The sequence below is a fragment of the Mus caroli genome, chromosome X, assembly GCF_900094665.2.
Source record: "Mus caroli chromosome X, CAROLI_EIJ_v1.1, whole genome shotgun sequence".
NCBI classification, from domain to species: Eukaryota; Metazoa; Chordata; class Mammalia; order Rodentia; family Muridae; genus Mus; species Mus caroli.
Genome location: NC_034589.1, coordinates 43,499,690 through 43,517,420, shown reverse-complemented (window position 1 = coordinate 43,517,420; position 17,731 = coordinate 43,499,690). Strand labels below are relative to the sequence as shown.

Genomic DNA, 17,731 nt, shown 5'->3' with positions numbered 1-17,731 from the left:
GAAAGAGAGAGAAGAGAAGAGAAGAGAAGAGAAGAGAAGAGAAGAGAAGAGAAGAGAAGAGAAGAGAAGAGAAGAGAAGAGAAGAGAAGAGAAGAGATTTTCCTTAGTACCCATAATATGTTAGGAATAGGGCTCTTCTGGAATTCACAGCCTGTCAGAACAGAGTGGCTTCCACCCAAAGCAAACTTCATTCCAGGATGGAAGAGGTCAGAGCCACAGGAAATTGGAAAGGGGTGTCATGGAAGGCATCAGAGTTATAAGCAGGAGAAGAAAGGAGGATCAATAATCTAGTCCAGCAGTGAGAAAGGGTGAGTATGTCCCTGCCTGAATATGAAAGTGTGACTCAGAAGGATGACAGGCAGGTGCTGGGATGTCTGGCATGCTCAGCAGCAAAACGCATCCATGAGACCCTGGCTCCTGTCCTCAGCACCACATAAAAAAGGAGCTGCTTGGCTATGCTCGTTTGATTATCTTTCATGTGCTCAGCTGGTAGTTTTCCCTTTATATTTAAGGACAGCTTGGTGACCCAATATGAGTGCATAACTGGAGACCAGAAGTGCTGGGTTGCATTTCTAGGTGGGCCTACTCCCTGACAGCCCTGAGGCAAGTCTCTTAGTTGGGCGGGATCTCAGCTTCCACTTTGGTAGAGTGAGGGTTTGGAGTGTGGGGTTCAGATGGCTTCTGTTGCGCCCCGCTGTATCCCAGTACTTGACGGAGAATTGATTTCAAGTTTAGAAGAAAACTCCCAGCAACCGTTTGGAATCTGGTTGTGCCTCATGCACAGTGCATGGATTTAGTGCTAAGCGCTTCATGGAAACAAACAATTATAATTGTTTTAATTACCCAGAGTAGCTAGTAATTTCGAGAAGACTCAGAGCTCTGTCTTGAGAATGCTGTTATTACCCTGTCACTTTGCAACAGACTTTCTAGTACAAGCATGATAATTTCAATGTCCCAGGAGTGGGGGCATGGATGCTATTAGAGTGGTAATCTTGTGGGTTATTTTTTCCCCTTTTTTCTCCTCTTAGTATAAAAGGGTGACTGAGAGGTGAGAGCCAGCTTGATTCTGTACGACTAATGTAGCAACTTGAGTCAGAGGCAACCTGCCCGGGTCACTGGCAGGCCTCGGTAAAGCCCCAGGCAAGAGAGCATTCTCATTCCCTTGTAGCTTTCAAAAGATGTCTGCCAGAAAGTATCACCTATCAGATACTACACGACGCATTCCCAGAGTTCTCCGTGCAATTTGCTTTCCCTCTACATCAATATGGGCCAAGGGCAAAAGGGGTGATAGGCAGCTGCTCAATTGAATCTCCAGGACACCCCCAGGACAGTGAAAGTCCCATGGCCGGAACTCTCCTAGAGCAGTTAATCCCCAGCCATTTGAAGGTTCCCATCTTTCACACATACAGGGACTTGGAACAGCTTTTGAGTTATTCCGAAGCCAAATGAAAAGCGGTTGTAATTTGGTGTGAATTTCACACGTGCACAAGCAACTCTAAGGGCTGGTCTCTCTGCTTCCTCCCAGGAGGACAGCTTAAGTATCCAGTTAAACTGTTTCCCTCCAGGGTTTATTGCTGAGTCCAACGGGTTCTGGGGAAAGGCCTCTGTTCACTTCCTACTGCAGTCTTTGTTGTTTTATGTGCAACTGCACCTTGCCCCCTACCAAATGATAAAAGACAAGATTACCTGCTAAGAAGAGTTCCCCCCTGCTAATTAGCGTCTCCAAGCTCGTGCAGTTTTCTTCTTATCAGGAGTTAACTGTCCAGAAGGGTGAAGCTTTCCTGTCCTGCCCTGAAGAAGCCTCCTTACCTACATCCTAGGCAGCTTCTCCATGTGAAGCCTCCTTCCTTTACCCATTTTCTTCTTAGAAAACGGATTGCATTTGATGAGAGTTGTAAGTAAGATGCATGCAACACTTTGGGCAGTTTTTAGATTTTTTTTTTTTTTAATCTATGGATGCCCACTCATCCTCTCCAGGCATTTAAAACATTATTTATTCATTTATAAACTAATTTATTTAGTGTGTGTGTGTGTGTGTGTGTGAGAGAGAGAGAGAGAGAGAGAGAGAAGAAAGGTGTGAGGGAGCATGTATTAGGTGCACAATTACTCAAGGGAGTCTGTTCCTTGTTTCCCCTGTTGGTCCCAGAGATGAGCCCAGATCACCAGGGTTTGGTAGCAAGTGCCTTTACCAGCTCGGCCATCTTGTTGGGCCCAGAGTACCTGCAGTTTTGATGAAATGCAAAAGTAAATAGTGCTGGAGTTTAGTCTTCAAGGAGTCCTTGGATTCTTGGGTCAGTAGAGGCTAAGAAATGGGAAAGATTTCTCATTAGCGGGGGTGGGGTGGGGCAGCCAGTGAAGGTGAAGCGCCTGCTGCTGCTGCTGCTGCTGCTGTTTCTCAACACAGGCATGGGTGTGTGTGAAGATACAGGGCAACACCGAATGAAGTCTGCACCACTAACAGCATTGCTTTACAGCACTGTTTCTCAACCTGTGGGTCACCACCCTTTCAGGGGGGAGGCGGTTGCATATCAGCTATTTAAGTTATGATTCATAACAGTGGCAAAATTACAGCTATGAAGGAGCAACGAAATGACTTTATGGTTTGGGGGGTCACACATCACGAGAAACTATTAAAGGGTCGCAGCATCAGGAAGGTTGAGAACCACTGCTATATGGAGCTCAGGGCTGAAGGTGTTCGAGAAACCCGATCAGAGCAAGCAGAGTATCCAAAAGGAAGTATGCCCCAACAGTCTCCATAAGGATACAGTGCTATTATACTGCTTGCGAGTTCTGTAGCAACTGGTTCGGAGCAGTTCCGGAGGGGTGAATGGGGGTTATCTGAAAAAGAGATAAGGAGCAAAGCTCTGAAGTCCACCCCAGGAAACAGGAAAGAAAAGGCCAGGTGGAGTGAGTTAAAGAGCAGAGGGGAGAAATGAGAGCTTTGGTTGTTCTGTCACTATGCCAGCAGAGGGCGTAAGATACGACAAGGTGGCTTTTCTTTCCGGGCTTGTGAATGTAGGGAATATCAAAGGAAAGACTTGGATACAAGCATTTATGCATCACATTCAAACACCACACACACACACACACACACACACACACACACACACACACACACACACACACACACACGAGCATTCTTTACAAAGCAGTTTAAAAAATGAAAAGAAAACCGCAGTAGACTTCAAACTGTGACCCCGGTTAAGTGATGATGTCTGCACACCCTTATCCTGGTAGGAGGGGCGGCAGTAATGGACTCTGCCCCTTCTCTGTGTCAGCTCTTAGCCCACTGTGGTGCTAGGTCTCTCATCTGGCTTTTCTCTATTGTCATGTCTACCGCCTTCCTTCACATCTATTGTCTCCACTTATCACAACCAGGACAGTACCCTAAAGTTTGCCTTCCACCTTTGTTTCTCAAAGTAGTCTCAGGCAGCAGCATTTCTTCCATTCTGCCCCCCCCCCCCCGCCTTGAGCCATGAGAACTGCAGGCGTTCAGACTCTGGCAGCCCATACTGTAACAAGGTGTGCTTTTGAAGGAGTAGCCCACAGGAGTCCCGTGGATTTCATCGTTTGGGGGCACTGTGCTCTCCTTTCTGCCTTGCATTTCTAAAACAAGACTTTACATCAATAATCTTGCTGAACGCCCTTCATGTCTTTCCCTCCCCCCCCCCGGGGGCCCACATTTGGGGGCTTGGCTTCACATGCTAGGAAACACTCACTCTCTCTGGAGAGTTTGGCTTCTGCCCACCCTTCTACCTAATGAATCTTACTTTGTTTTCTAATAACCTCAAACTGCTTGGTGGGTCCTTGTCTAGATAAAGATTTCAAGTATTTTCTGCGTCTGAGACTTTATTTATTTATTTATTTTAGCCAGCTCTTGCTCTGTGCCTGATTGGGCACGCCCTCTGCCAGGAGTCCCTTGTGCTATCTATCCCCCCATTTTTGTGCAGGTAGGTGCGCTTTGGATGAGATCTCATATTGACCCAGCTTACACTCCCACCCCAAGGCACTTGGCCCTTCACGCTGCTGTGACTAAGTAGCAGCGTGCCTATATTGCCCGCGAGTCTGTTTCCCTTCGTGGCAATGCCTATATGTTGCCCCCATCAGTCTCACTGCAGAGTAGGCAAGTGCCTTGCAGAGAGCCTGGTCTCAACCTTGTGGACAGAACTGAAAGGGAGATGGAAAGGGTCGCAGTGGGTAAGGTTATATACAGAATGACAAAGGCAAATGGATCAAAAATAAACTTCCAGAGTATAGACAGGGTGAAGACAAAGTAAACCAAAAGAACCCAGAGTTAAGACTGGTGAAGCACTTCTCTGTCCCACCATCACAGGCTTCATGGATGGAAATGGAATCACAGGGATGAAGTGACCACAGAGGTCATCCATGCAATTGCCAGTGTAGAAATAAGCAGCAGGAATTCATTCCCATTAGTGGAAACCCAAGGACTGTGCAGGTGGGCCCCAGTGATACAGATTTTGATAACATAAAGAAATACCACCTCTGAGGAAAAACAGACCTTGTAAGGGATTCAAACGCTAAGTGCTATGCGACCACACACCGGAGTTTGTCCAGGACAGTCTGGAGTATGCCTGTTGTGAAACCGTAGTTATTATTAGTGACCCCTGTCAACCTTAAAAGTATCCAAGCATGGTTGATAAATTATGTGGCCACTGTACAAATAGTTTTTACGGCAGATACCATGTAAAGTACTTAGTGCAGAGACAGTATAAAGTACTTCAGGAAAATATTCTCATGAGCTATGCATTCTTCTTGAAGTAGGAATATAACTCAAATACTATAACATTCCTAATTTTAAAGTATACGACTAAATGGTCTATAACATTTCTATATGTTGCACAAACATTGAATCCTATGTAATCTTAGGCCATTTTAATCATTCTGAAAAGAAATTTTATACAAAGAGTCACTGTTCATTCAGGCCTCCTGGCTCCTAGCCCCTGAAAATAATGAATCTTTTTTCTGTTTTTTGTTTGTTTTTGTTTGTTTTTTTTTTAGATTTGCTGATTTGAGATATTATTTATAATAACTGGTCATTTGTGTCTGGCCTTTGATTGTATTGTTTTCCAATGAAAGAAATTGAAGCTCAGGAGAGATGAAGTAGCTTAAGCTTAGCCCTCTCCCAGGAGGAGAGTCAAAACTAGGCTCAGGTGTGTCTGGGCTGTAAAACCTACATCTTTTATTATTATTATTAATCATTCCATTCATTTACATCTCAAATGATAGCCCACTTCCAAGTTACCCCTCCAACAACCCCCTGATCCCACATCTGCCCTCCTCCCCCACTTTTGCCTGTTTGAGAGTGCTCCCCCCACCACCCTCTCCTACCCCACCACTCCAGCATCCCCCTACACTGGGGCATCAAACTGCCCAGGAAACAAGGGTCTCTCCTCCCATTGCTGTCGGGAAAGGCCATCCTCTGTTACATATGTATCTGGAGCCATGGGTCCCTCTAGGTACACTTGGTTGGTGAAAACCTACATTCTTACTATGACATATTGCTCGCACCTATGCCTGTGGGTGCTAGTCACATGCTTATAACTCCTCTTGTTCCCTCTCTATGTGCATTCTTTTCAAAACTTGTTGCAAGTTCTCATTCTTTGAGAGTTCATTTAGCCTTTGGAAAAAGTAAAGAGTCTGAGCTTGGTGCAGTGGCACACATCTGTACTTCCAGCCAGCCCCTCTGGAGACTGAGTTAGGAGATTCTGAGTTGAAGACCTGCCTGGGCTACATGGGAAGACAATTTCCCCCAAACAAGCAAAACAAAGCTGAAATGATAAAGAACAGATATGGTAACTTGATGGGACAGTGAGATGGCTCAGTGAGCAGCTTGACAATCTGTTCTCCATCCCCAGAAAATATGGAAACACGAGAAGACAGAACCAACTCCATAAACATTGTTTATCCATCTCCATACCCACCGTAAACATTATGTGTATGCACTGGGATACACAAACACTCATGCACACACACACACACACACACACACACACACACACACAAATACAATCATTAAAGTGGATTATCAAGCTTCATCATAGCTATGGGTTGAGTTGTATCCTTGAAGAATTCATATGTTGAAACTCTCATCCGTGATGTGACTACGTTAGAAGACAGAGCTTTTAGAAGATACAGTTGAGATCATAAGGGTGAGGTTGTTCTCCAAGGTCAGTGGCCTCTATGAGCATAGAAGAGAAAACTCCACCCCCTCCTCTCTTCTTCTCCCCCTATTCCTCTACACGTGAAGACTTGGTGAAAAGGCTCTCTTACCAGCATGTGACTTTCCCAGCACCTCCATGTTACAGTGTCAGGTTCTAGAACTGTGAGAATGTTCATTTCTACCATTTAAGTTTCCCAGTCATGATATTTTGTCATACACAACACAACACACAACAGTCACATTTCGAGGTTAAAGGTGGGTATGAAAATAAAGTAGGATGAAGTAATTATCACTTACGATATCAAGAACAATTTCCTATGGATAGTACAATATTTTGAATGCTAGAGCCAACAGTAGAAATGGCTAATAACTAGAAAATACTTCATGTTATATTATGTATTTTAATTTTTATTACATCTACTGAAATCTCTAGAAAAGATAACAAAAGGCAAAAATGAAAACTAACCTAGTAAACTCTGTTAATGTCATACTTTATTTCAATGTATCCTTTTTGGAAGCATAATTAAATGGTCTATATGTAATTAAATTATTAAAGTATGCATGTCATGGGGATATGTGAGAATCCCTTTCTTAATCTTTTCTAAAGCGCCTGTTAGCCTGGTAACTGACAAAATTTGCTGAAAGTGAGATCAGTAATAAATTATATACATATATGCACCAGTAACTTAAATGTATTTTAACAAAAGTATACATTTATATATTATTATATATTTTATCTTATATGTTATACAATTTATATAGTCATATATATTATATGTATATATTTATTACAATAATTTCCCATTGGGTCAAAGTCTTTCTGGTAGGCATGGACTTCAGATTATGTTCTTCTTTGTCCTATTCCCTCCAATCACATAAATCTACCATTTCCAATATTGCTTTATTTAATATGGCAATAAAATGTAGAGGTTTGGGAAACAACACTGAGGACAGAGTTCTCTCACACTTCACTGCTTTCATATTTAAAGCACATTTTACAGGGCATGGGGAATGCTCTTTATGTAATCTTTATAAGGATTGCTTTAACTTTCATAGAAATGAATCCTTACTGAATTACTATATGCATATAATTTAGTTAATAATTTGTTCAAGTATAGTAACAAGTCAAACTGCCCAAATTATGGTAAAGAAAATAGTTACTGATAAGCATGGAACTTGATTGCTCTATGGCAACATACACACTCAGAGTATCCTACTAGCTGTCAGCTTTTCTCATACCGTGACATGTGTCATTGTATTAAAGAGGGAAAGGATTACATGGTCTGCATTGTGGAATTAGGTCAAGAGAAATTGTACCGGCCTGCCTATTCAAAAATATTCAGCCATCTTCAGAGCAAACATAGAAGGAATTGTGCCCCCACCCCACCCCGCAATCCTACTCCCTCTGCAAGTATAATGATTCTGTTAAAGTCTGGGTTGTAGCATTCCAGACTCATTTTACTGAATTTTTCCATAGGTTATCCACACCTTCTTTACATGCGTGTATGTTGTGTTGTGCTAGGCACTAGACTAAGATCTAATTGTGAATTATCTTGCTTAGTCCTCATCATAGTCCTCTGAGATAATTTGCTATCATCTCCGTTTCATAGGCTAGTAAAGTGAGATTCAAAAAGGTTCACTCATTTCCTAGAGCTCATACAATCTTTGTTTTCCTTGTTAGAGGGTTATCTCACTAATGTACACCAACCCATTTAAATGTTTGCACCAACTAATCTATGTACCCAGTAAACACTGATGGCCATCTTTCCAGTGCTTAAAGTGCTTAAAGATAGATATATTCAAACCCATGGAATTTGTCTTCTGGTACCTAGAATGGGTAGATAAATCTATGTGGGCTACATGACTTGCCCCAAATGCATTTTAAGAAGCTGGTTATGCTGGGCCGTGGTGGTGAATGCCTTTAATCCCAGCACTTGGGAGGCAGAGGCAGGCAGATTTCCAAGTTCAAGGCCAGCCTGGGTCTATGGAGTGGTGAGTTCCAGGACAGCCAGGGCTACACAGAGAAATCCTGTCTCAAAAAAGCCAAAAGCCAAAAGCAAAATAAAATAAAAAAAAAAGCAAAAGCTGGTTATGACATCTGTAGGTACACAGGATATTGAGTAACTTGCAGTTTAGAACTAGCGTTAAATATTGTTGCCTCCATGAAACGATGAGTTTGGAGTCTCTGGGAATCAGTGCCAGTGGTCATGACACAGTAATTTGGACATTATATAACTAAGTCCTGAGACATTTACTTAAAATAATCCAAGGACTAGGGATGGAGCCCAGTGGTAGAGCACTTACCTAACATGTGTAACACCCTAGGTTTGGCCTCTGGTACATCAAAGTTAAAAGTTCTCTTTGGAAGGCAGAGAGTTCTGTATTGTTACCCAAGGAGATAAGACCAAGACAAGAATCAGGACTAGAACTTCAATTTCTTGAGTAAGGGAACTGAGTGATAGCAGAGATTTTAGTTCTAAAGGAGTTTGGTTAGAATGCTATAAATGTGCCAACTGAAACAAGAGCAGGCAGACCCTTGGAAGTCCTAAAGGAGAAAATAGGAAAGTCATATATGAGCAGATAGTGTGAGAAAGAAATCAGACGCAAATTTTGGAGAATTGGATTGTAATGGTAGAAAGAAGTTGAAGTTGCATGTTGAGACAGAACCCAAATCCTACCTATTATGTAACACATTCCACAAGGCTGGCCAATTTCAACGTACACCAGGAAGGGAAATGCCTTTCCCGAGATGGGGGTGGAGTGTTTGAGCCACAGGAGCGCCCAGACTCCAACTGCAAAACTGTCAAAGGCTTCAAAAACCATTTGGCAACATTTTCAGGGAGAGAAGCATCAGTGGATTATAGTAATACACAGGGTTGGGGATCTTAAGGAAGGGAGCGAAAAGAAAGGCTTAGTTGAAAACCTCCTGTAAATGGCTTTTTATATTTTTTATGACTACAGAAGCATTTCAGTATGTGAACACATGTATACAAAGATGTGTTAAAAAGTGTGGTACTGTTGGTGGGTTGATAGGGAGTAAGTACTCTAATGGAAAATCAGAATAAACACAGAGATAGGGGAGGGAGGGTGGAGGGAGGGGAGAGAGAGAGAGAGAGGGAGAGGGAGAGGGAGGGGAAGGAGGGAGAGAGGGAGGGAGGAAAGAAGGAGGAGGGAGATAGAGACAGAGAGAGAAAAAGAGAGGCTATCTCAAGCTTTAAAAATTATTTGCAAAGAAACTGGAGTCTATGACGGAATTTAGTCCTCATGACAGAAGTGTTTCGTTAGTGTTGGAAAAAGTACTGCTGTCATCCCTCTTCCTTTAGAAATTCTTTTTTTTTTTCTTCTTCATAATAAAAATCCCGTGGCAGCTCCTTGTCTGCAGGACTTTAAAAATAGGAGCGATTTCATCTGTCTGGAATGGTCTGTGTCAGCACTTGCCCTAGGCAAGGTTGCCACATACGCACAAAACACCTCCACTCCCTTCCCCCCTGGAGAGCACTCTCCCCTCGCATCAGACCCCACCCACCCACCCATGCCCTTTGCACCCCCATATCCAGCTCCAGGCCTGCCTCCCTTTTCTTGGACCATAGCTTTAACACAATCTTCCACATCAAATCAAACTCGACTTCCCTCGGCCCAGCAGACTTTTCTCCAGGTGCGAGGGGTTGCAATCTCTTTTGCCCTTTGTGGCCTATTTGGGTTTAAAAATAGGACCCTGGTTAACCCAAATGAAGCTTAAATTGGAGCTCTGTGCAATGTAACCAAGTGGAGGGAAGGGCAGGGGGAGAAGGGGCATATTTTTGGTCAGTGAGGGAAGTGGTGGGGAGGTGGGCTGCCTTCCTGGAAACTATTAAATCGCAGATGTAGGCTCTGCTCAATGTGTCACTGCCTCGGGGTGACCTCTGCCCTCTTATGGTTGCTGTTAATTCTATGGCTCACTGACTTCCAGCTCCACTTCCATGCCCCCCACACCTGGCTTCTCTCTCAGCACTCTGGGCACCCTGTGACTTGACTTTAACTAGAGGTTTTCAGCAGCATGTCTTTGTGCCTATCAGCCAGGGCCCAATTTTCCCATCAGCAGTTTCCCTGCCACAGTGACACTTGGGTTAAGGGATGGTGGCCATTAAAGCCACACTGAGCTCAAAGAGATTTGCACAGAGCCTTCTTCAAAGTGCTTGTTCCCAGGGAAGCCTGAGAAAGGCACCACTTTGTGCTCACAGCGTGTGTGGGCTTTATAAAGAAAAATATGTGCAGTTTATGTGAACAGAATATGCTGTATGTGGGCAAAGGTACAAAATGAAGTTTAGTCAAAGAACTCCTATGATGAATCTGGTCAACTTCCTGTTCTAACAACAAATACCCAAGAGCTTCTACTGTTCGTCAAGCTCTGGTTAGGCTTGGGAAGTAACAAGGAAGTTACTATGAAAGACATTGTCATAAGGAGGAAGACAAACAGGGTTAGATGTGTCCTGGTTGAGGTGAGCCAGGATGATGGGGAACTCAGGCTCTTCCCTTAGTTTAATCTGCTGCAGATGGATGGCAGCAGGAAAGCTCTCCTAGGGCAATGGCATCTGAGCCTGAGTGGGAGCAAGCCGAGCCAAAGGAAGGTGGGAAGGGGGCAGGCTATGGAGAAGGAATGCCACGAGCAGAGGCAGGGGCATGAAGCTACTTGACATGTGTGTGTGTGTGTGTGTGGGGGGGGTGGAGTACAAGCGGGCTGAGATTAGGAGAGAGCAATGTCAAGAAAGAGGTCAAGAAATGCAGCTGGAGAGGCAAGCAGGCAGAGTCGAGGGCCACCAGCCTCCCTTGCTAAGCAATGGACAACCCCTGAAGGATTTGAAGCGGGACTGTGGCAGGGTCAGATTTACATCTTGATTAAACTGTCTTGTCAGTTTGCAACCTGCCTGGGATAAATGAATTAAGGACTTTTGTGAGGTAGATAAATGTGCAGATCTAGCCATAGTTACATGCAAGGCTATCCCTTCCAAGAGGGCTTGCCATTCATCGGAGGAGTTTTTAGGTATATGGCTAAAATTGTCTGTAGGTGGATTTGTGTCCGTGTCTGTGACTGTAAAGCTCTTAGCATCTTTAGGGGTGTGCAGGTTTTCTAAATGGTGGGGGCTTGAAGAAAGGCATTACTCCTATGCTTTATCGTGCTCAACTTGTTAGGAACTCAAACTGGGCCATCATCTCTGTTTCGTTTAGCAAAAATCATCTGGAAAGGCGCTCTTCAACCTGAGCTGTGGCCATCTCAATCTTGCTGAAAAGGAATATTTTGGATTAGAATTCTGCAGCCATTCTGGAAATAATGTAAGTGGGTTTCACTACAGTGTTCTGTGTGTCTGGAAATGCTTCCAGATGCAGTTTTCACTGATGCATGTAGGGCTCAATCCCAGAATAAAAATGCAAAACTTGTTTATCCCTTACAAAATGCTTGCATTTAAAACTGTCTCCCCTTCTCCTGCCTTGTGTATTGAGTTACCTTGGTTTGCCAAACAAATTCTTCTGCCTCACCTCTTTGACCAACTATCAACATTTTATCTACTTCGACCCCTTGGTCCTCAACCCCCAGAGTTAAGACTCTTGACCTGGTAATTACGGAGATTTCTTTCCCTGTTTCTCGGTCCCTAACTTCTACAAGGTTCTTCTGCTGCGTTCTGCCTTCACATATCTGGACTCTGGCACCCTCCCAGAAAGGCTCATTATTAAGTGGGCATTGGCTGGAGCAGGGATAAGGGTAGTGGGAATGCAGGCCATAAATGTGAAACCAAATGCCTTTAGGAGTCTTTGTAGCCACTCATGAGCCTTGCCTGTGACACCTCTAGCACCCTATCGAGGCAGGGAAGTAGTGACTGAAATGTCAACAACACAGTTTATAGATGAACAGCACACACTGTTACAGGAATACTACCAGGGGGCTGACTGGGAATGTCGAAGGTACATCATCTCTTTGACGTGGCTGTTCATTTCCAACTATCTTTAGAAATCTAAGTAGTCCTGGTGTTTGTTCATTTGCTGTTGACCTTTAGCTAGTACCAAAAAAGAAAGAAAGAAAAAAGCCATTCTCACTGCTGCTGTGTTTCACTGATGCTATTACAGGTTTGGTTGGAACTTCTGAAGCCCATAATGAAGCAAGTCAAAAGTAAGTATGGAAGATCACTCAAGGGATGGGGTCCTCAGCTCATGCTTGAGAAATACTCCTATAGCCCCATGCAATTCTTCGTCTTACTAAAAAAGGGAAAGTGGGGGTTGGATAGATTACATCAGCCCTTCATCTGTCCAGTGAGTTTAGAGAAAATTGTCTTAGTTTTGTCTGAGTTGAAGAAAGAAGCTCACCCTGCTGGGTGTTGAAGTACCCCTGAAGAGTTCTGGTAATTATGTCACCAGCAGATTGCATGTGGCTCACTCTCTGACGCTGCAAATCTTCAAGCACCCTCAATGTCAATCTGCGATAATTTCCACCTTCTGCCTGAAGAGTCTTTCCTTTCATGCCATCACAACGAGCCTTGCCATTTGCTTCAGTTGATGTTCAAGGGACTCCTGGATCTCACACTCTGGAACATAGCTTCTCACACTTCCATGGGTATTAAGGTTCATCTGGATTTTTGTGTTAAAATGTAGACAGATCATCCCTGGGCCTCATTCCTGGGACAAGGGTCCAGGGACATGCACATTTAACTAATCCTACAAGTATTTTTTGTTTGTTTGCAAGTAGGTCTTAACACTCTGGGAGCCCTTGCTTCAGTGTCTCGTCCTAGTTCCTTGCTCTAATCTGCCCTTCAAAACTTGACACATCTTGTGACTCTGCTTTTCTCCCAGCTCTGTGATATTATCTCATAATTCTGTTAGCTTCTGAACTGATTTTCTCCAATTAAGCATCTATATTACTCTCCATGGGACTGAGTGAGATATACAACTCAGACCACATCTCTCTCCTGCTTAAAATACATCCATGGCTCCCTAATTACCTTTAAAGTTCAACCTTATTAGCATGGTATGCAAAGCTCTGGACTCCATCTTAAGCACTTTGTCCCTGCCATTAACTATTTCAATTCCTGCCCCTGGTAACCTACTTAGCTGTCAACTCCTGGAGGAAGGCTTCCTCAGCCTAGGCTCTGCGGTTCTCAAATTGGTCTGTTTAATTCTTTGTCTCTCAGATGAAACTGGGAGCACTTGAGTATCTTTTAGCTTCCAGTACTGGCATAGGACAAGATCTGGCACATGAAAGGCAACCAGAAAAGATGTATTGAATAAATAAGACTGTTGCTACTTGTGTGTGGCTACTTTTGATCTAACAAACTTTATTCTTTGTTTTTCTTTTTTTTTTTTTCTGGTGTTGGGAATGCAACCCAGGACCTTGTGCATGCTAGCAAAATATTCTGCCATTGAGCTCTACTCCCAGCCTCAAGTTTCTCAGTTTCAAATGCAAGTAGGTGTGCAAATATGGAGATGTATTTTTTCCAGGGATATAATTTAAGATTGATAGAGACATTGGTCCATATTGTTTTCCATTCCTTTTATTTTAACTTTAACCTATTTTTAAAGGATGGTTCTTAAATGCTTTAACCTCCCATTTAGCCCACCACCCTTCAGATGTAGTGGAACAAAAGGACATGGGGGAAGTTGACCTGTTTGGAAAGGGTTCTTTGGAGCAAATCCTATCTCTGTTATCAGGAAATCAGCAGCTCAGTTTAGTTTGGTAGAGTCTACTTTGGTAGAGTGGGGATAGCAAACATGAATCAGCAGTGGTGGTACTGCCTAGCAGAGACAGCTAGGCCTCAGCCTCTGCAGGAGGGACCTGGAGGGACTCAAGCAAAAGGTCTCAGCTGTGCCTCTCTCAGCGAAGGGAAGATCAGTGAAGATGCAGGACCAACAAGTGTTGTGCAACTAGCTCTACAAGCAAGCCTAACTCAGCCTCTGTCACCATCCGTCAAGTCCTTTTTATACTCCCTCTAAACATCACATGTTCTCTACTGGTCTTGCAAGTGCGCGGCTGACATCACTCTGCCAATCAGCCCAAGTCCAAGGAAGCTTCAGCACACTACCTGAAGGGTGTTTTTGTTTTTTAGTGTGTTTCACTCTCTGGAGTCCTGACAAATGGAGCTCAACTACAAAATGTAAGGTGGGCCAATACATGTGTGTTGTTAGCGAAGAATCCTTCATCTTCTGTCCTTTCACATGCTTGCTTTAGCAGAACATCCTCTCTCCTGTGTCTGCTTCAGCCAAACTACTTCACGAGTCTGCCTTAGCCTTTCACCTGTGTCCACTTCAGGAAAACACTCCTTCACGTGTTTGCCCCGGAAAATACAACGCAACTGACTCTCCAAAGAACCCTGAAGTTTCCATTTCATTTTATGAAATCTTTAAGGCATCCATTCATGTGCTTGTGTTGAAGCTGGGCTCTTTTCTCAGGCAGGATTGAACAGTCACAGACAGCGAGTTGGAAATAATCTTTCTGAACGACTCACTTCTTAAGAAAGGGCAGAATGGGCCTCACACGGACACATCTTTACAAAAGAAACTCAATGGGGGGAAAGGATGTGAAAGAGATGAGTTGGAAGACTTTCTGAATCGCTCTACACATAGTGTTACAATCCAGAAATCATAACAGTAAACATGTGTAAAACTGAAATGTAAAATAAGTCTATGGGAAGGAGTAATGGAGATGGGAGGGAGGCAGAACACAGTGTGTGTGTGTGTGTGTGTGTGTGTGTGCACATTTGTGTGCATGCATGTTGTATTTGTGTGTGTGAGAGTGCGTGTATATGAGATTATTTTAACTGTTGTAATGATAATTTAAATAAAACTTATGGAGATATTGTGTTTTAAGATCCTAAGGAGGTTGTTTTCAAATTTATGGTGAAATTTTTCCCAGTGGACCCCGGACATCTTCGGGAAGAACTCACAAGGTAAAGTATTTCCCTGTGTGCTGGATGATGTTACTAGAGAATCCCCTTTCTCCAACAATTGATGAAAGAAGGGCTCTGAGTTCCTTTGGCATGGCTTAGGTTTAAGTCACCCTCTGCTACAAGGTCTGAGGGACTAGACAACTATTCTCAACCTGTGAGTCATGACCCCTTTGGGGGCAAATGATCCTTTCACAGGGGTCACCTAAGACCATTGGAAAACACAGGTATTTACATTGCAATTCATAACAGTAGCAAGATTACAGTTGTAAAGTAGCCATGGAAATAATGTTATGGTTTGGGGGTCACCACAACATGAGGAACGATAGTAAAGGAATTAGGAAGGTGAAGACCCACTGGGCTAGAAAGAAGGACAAGCTGGCTGCACCCTCCAAATGTTAATCTTTCCAAATTTCAGATCTAAGAAGGGATGACATTCTAGAATTAGTGGCTTAATCCATTAACAGCCACAACAGCACCTATATTCCATTTCATACCATCTGGGATATAATCAACATAAAATTGAGGACAGCCACTGTTTGTAATCATATGGATGTATCCCATAAGCAGAAAGGGAAGTATCTGTAATAGCGATATGTATTTATACTATGAAAAAGTGGCACTGTCATTGTAACACTCCTTCCAAAATGTATTCTGCTTTCTAGATGGAGACTGATACACATAAAACAAGTCTAGGAAATATTCTTTTTGAAAATATTTACTTATGTATGTATATGATTACACTGTAGCTGTCTTCAGACACACCAGAAGAAGACATTGGATCCCATTACGGATGGTTGTGAGCTACCATGTCATTGCTGGGAATTGAACCCAGGACCTCTGGAAGAGCAGTCAATGCCCTTAACTGTTGAGCCATCTCTCCAACCCCCAAGGAAATATTCTTATCTAGCTCTTTTAGATTACAGATGAGGAACATGTCTTGGAAGCTAAAGTTGACTGAGTTAAAACTCACAGTGGTTGGGAGTTAATCTCCCTGGCATCTGGCCTTCTTCATGGAGCACATTGACTTTCTCTTCTGATGTGGGGTCTTTGCACAAGTTGTCTGCCTCACCTCCCCTGGTTCTCTCAAAATCTGTTTGTTGTCATCCACTTGCCGAGATAGATCATTGTGCATTCAGTAACCCAGCATCAACAACTAGAAAGAATAATACTTACCTGCCGTAGAAATTACAATAAAGCCTTGTTTGGGGCCAGTGCAGGAAGTTCTGAGAATACTATATAAAAAATAACCATTTTAAGTAACTTATTTCTAGCGCATTAGAGGCACACACAATTTGAAAGGACATAATACTTAAAGCTTTCATGAACTGAATAATTGCTTGACAAGTTTCTTCAGACCAAATTTCTATCACTTGCAACTAACTATCTTTTACTACATTTATTGCCTTTGGAGCATTAAATATGGAACAATCCACCTAGAATTTCATCTAGAAAACTGTATTTTATACGGGGAAACACACATAGTAGATAATGTATGGTTTTTGCGCATATAAAAGGAAATGCTGGAACTGGTTTTTGCTTTGGACAAGAAAGCAGATAATACCGGGTCTTTGTAATGCACTTATTCATCAAAACATGGACTCTGGGGCTGAAGAGGTAGTTTGCTGGAAAAGTATTTGTCACACAAGTGTGAAGCCCTGAGTTCAAATCTCTGCAACCTACATGAAGCTGGGAAAGGGGCACATCTGTGACCTCAGTGCTTCTACAGGTGGCTGAGAGGTATCGTTAGAAGCTTGCAAGCCAGCTAAATTGACGAGTATAGTGACAAATGACAAAGAAATCCTATTTCACAGAAGGTGGAAGGCAGGGATTAATACCAAAGATTGTCCTCTGACCTTTGTACGCACACATATGGATGTGCACACGCACACACACACACATACACATATACACACACATGAATTCTTCTTTATTAAGGCCTTAAGTGTGGCAAATATTCAATTAGTCAGAGCCCTAAACACAAAGCTGCATTTATTATTATTATTATTTTGGTCTTTGATGAAGGCTCTGTATCATTGAGTACATCAGCCATTAGTTTCATAGCAATTGTTTGTAAAATACTAATTTGGGCTCTGGCTGATAGTTACATGGGATGCAGGCAAGGGAATAAGATGGGCACAAGCATGGTTTGATGGCCTCAAATCCTGAAATATGCTCCTTGGATAAGTAGGCTAAACTTGATGTCATGTATTAAGGTCTAGCCTTATTTTCATTACCTTAGAGTGATACCACGTGGTCAGAATGGCTTGGCCCCTGACTTGGCATCATTATAAAATGCAGTGTTGTTCTTGCTCCACTAGCCTCTAGAATTCTTGTGGCTCTACTTACTTGATAGTTCTTTGTGTCCTCCAGAATCCACTCATGCTTGCCAAGATTCCCATTTCTCTAGCTCAGGATGTGGTTGTCTCCATGACAGAAACCACCAGAAGAGGATTGGCCAGGTCCCTCGAGCTGGTGGCAGGCTCCAGCCAGGGCAATTTCTAACAGTTGTAGAACGTGCCAATGTGCTGGGCCAGTCAAGTTGTGGGCTGGGGTTGGCTTGTGCATGGTGGAAAGCCTGTGTATGATTCGCCACCCAGGAAAAGGTCTCCAACTGACTGGATGCTGCTGTTCCGTCCTTGAA

At 43.2% G+C, this 17,731-nt stretch overlaps 1 protein-coding gene across 2 annotated transcripts in view; it reads left to right on the top strand.

The window, feature by feature from the left end:
- The window catches only part of Frmd7 (FERM domain containing 7), a 48,143-nt gene that overhangs the window by 13,832 nt on the left and 16,580 nt on the right, over window positions 1-17,731 (top strand). Inside the window, exons 2-4 of one of the 2 annotated variants that reach the window (XM_021152901.1) lie at window positions 11,387-11,491; window positions 12,281-12,323; window positions 15,012-15,090. In XM_021152901.1, coding sequence (XP_021008560.1) covers window positions 11,387-11,491; window positions 12,281-12,323; window positions 15,012-15,090 — 227 coding nt within the window. The remainder of the gene's footprint in view (window positions 1-11,386; window positions 11,492-12,280; window positions 12,324-15,011; window positions 15,091-17,731) is intronic. The other variant, XM_021152902.2, reaches the window with a different exon arrangement.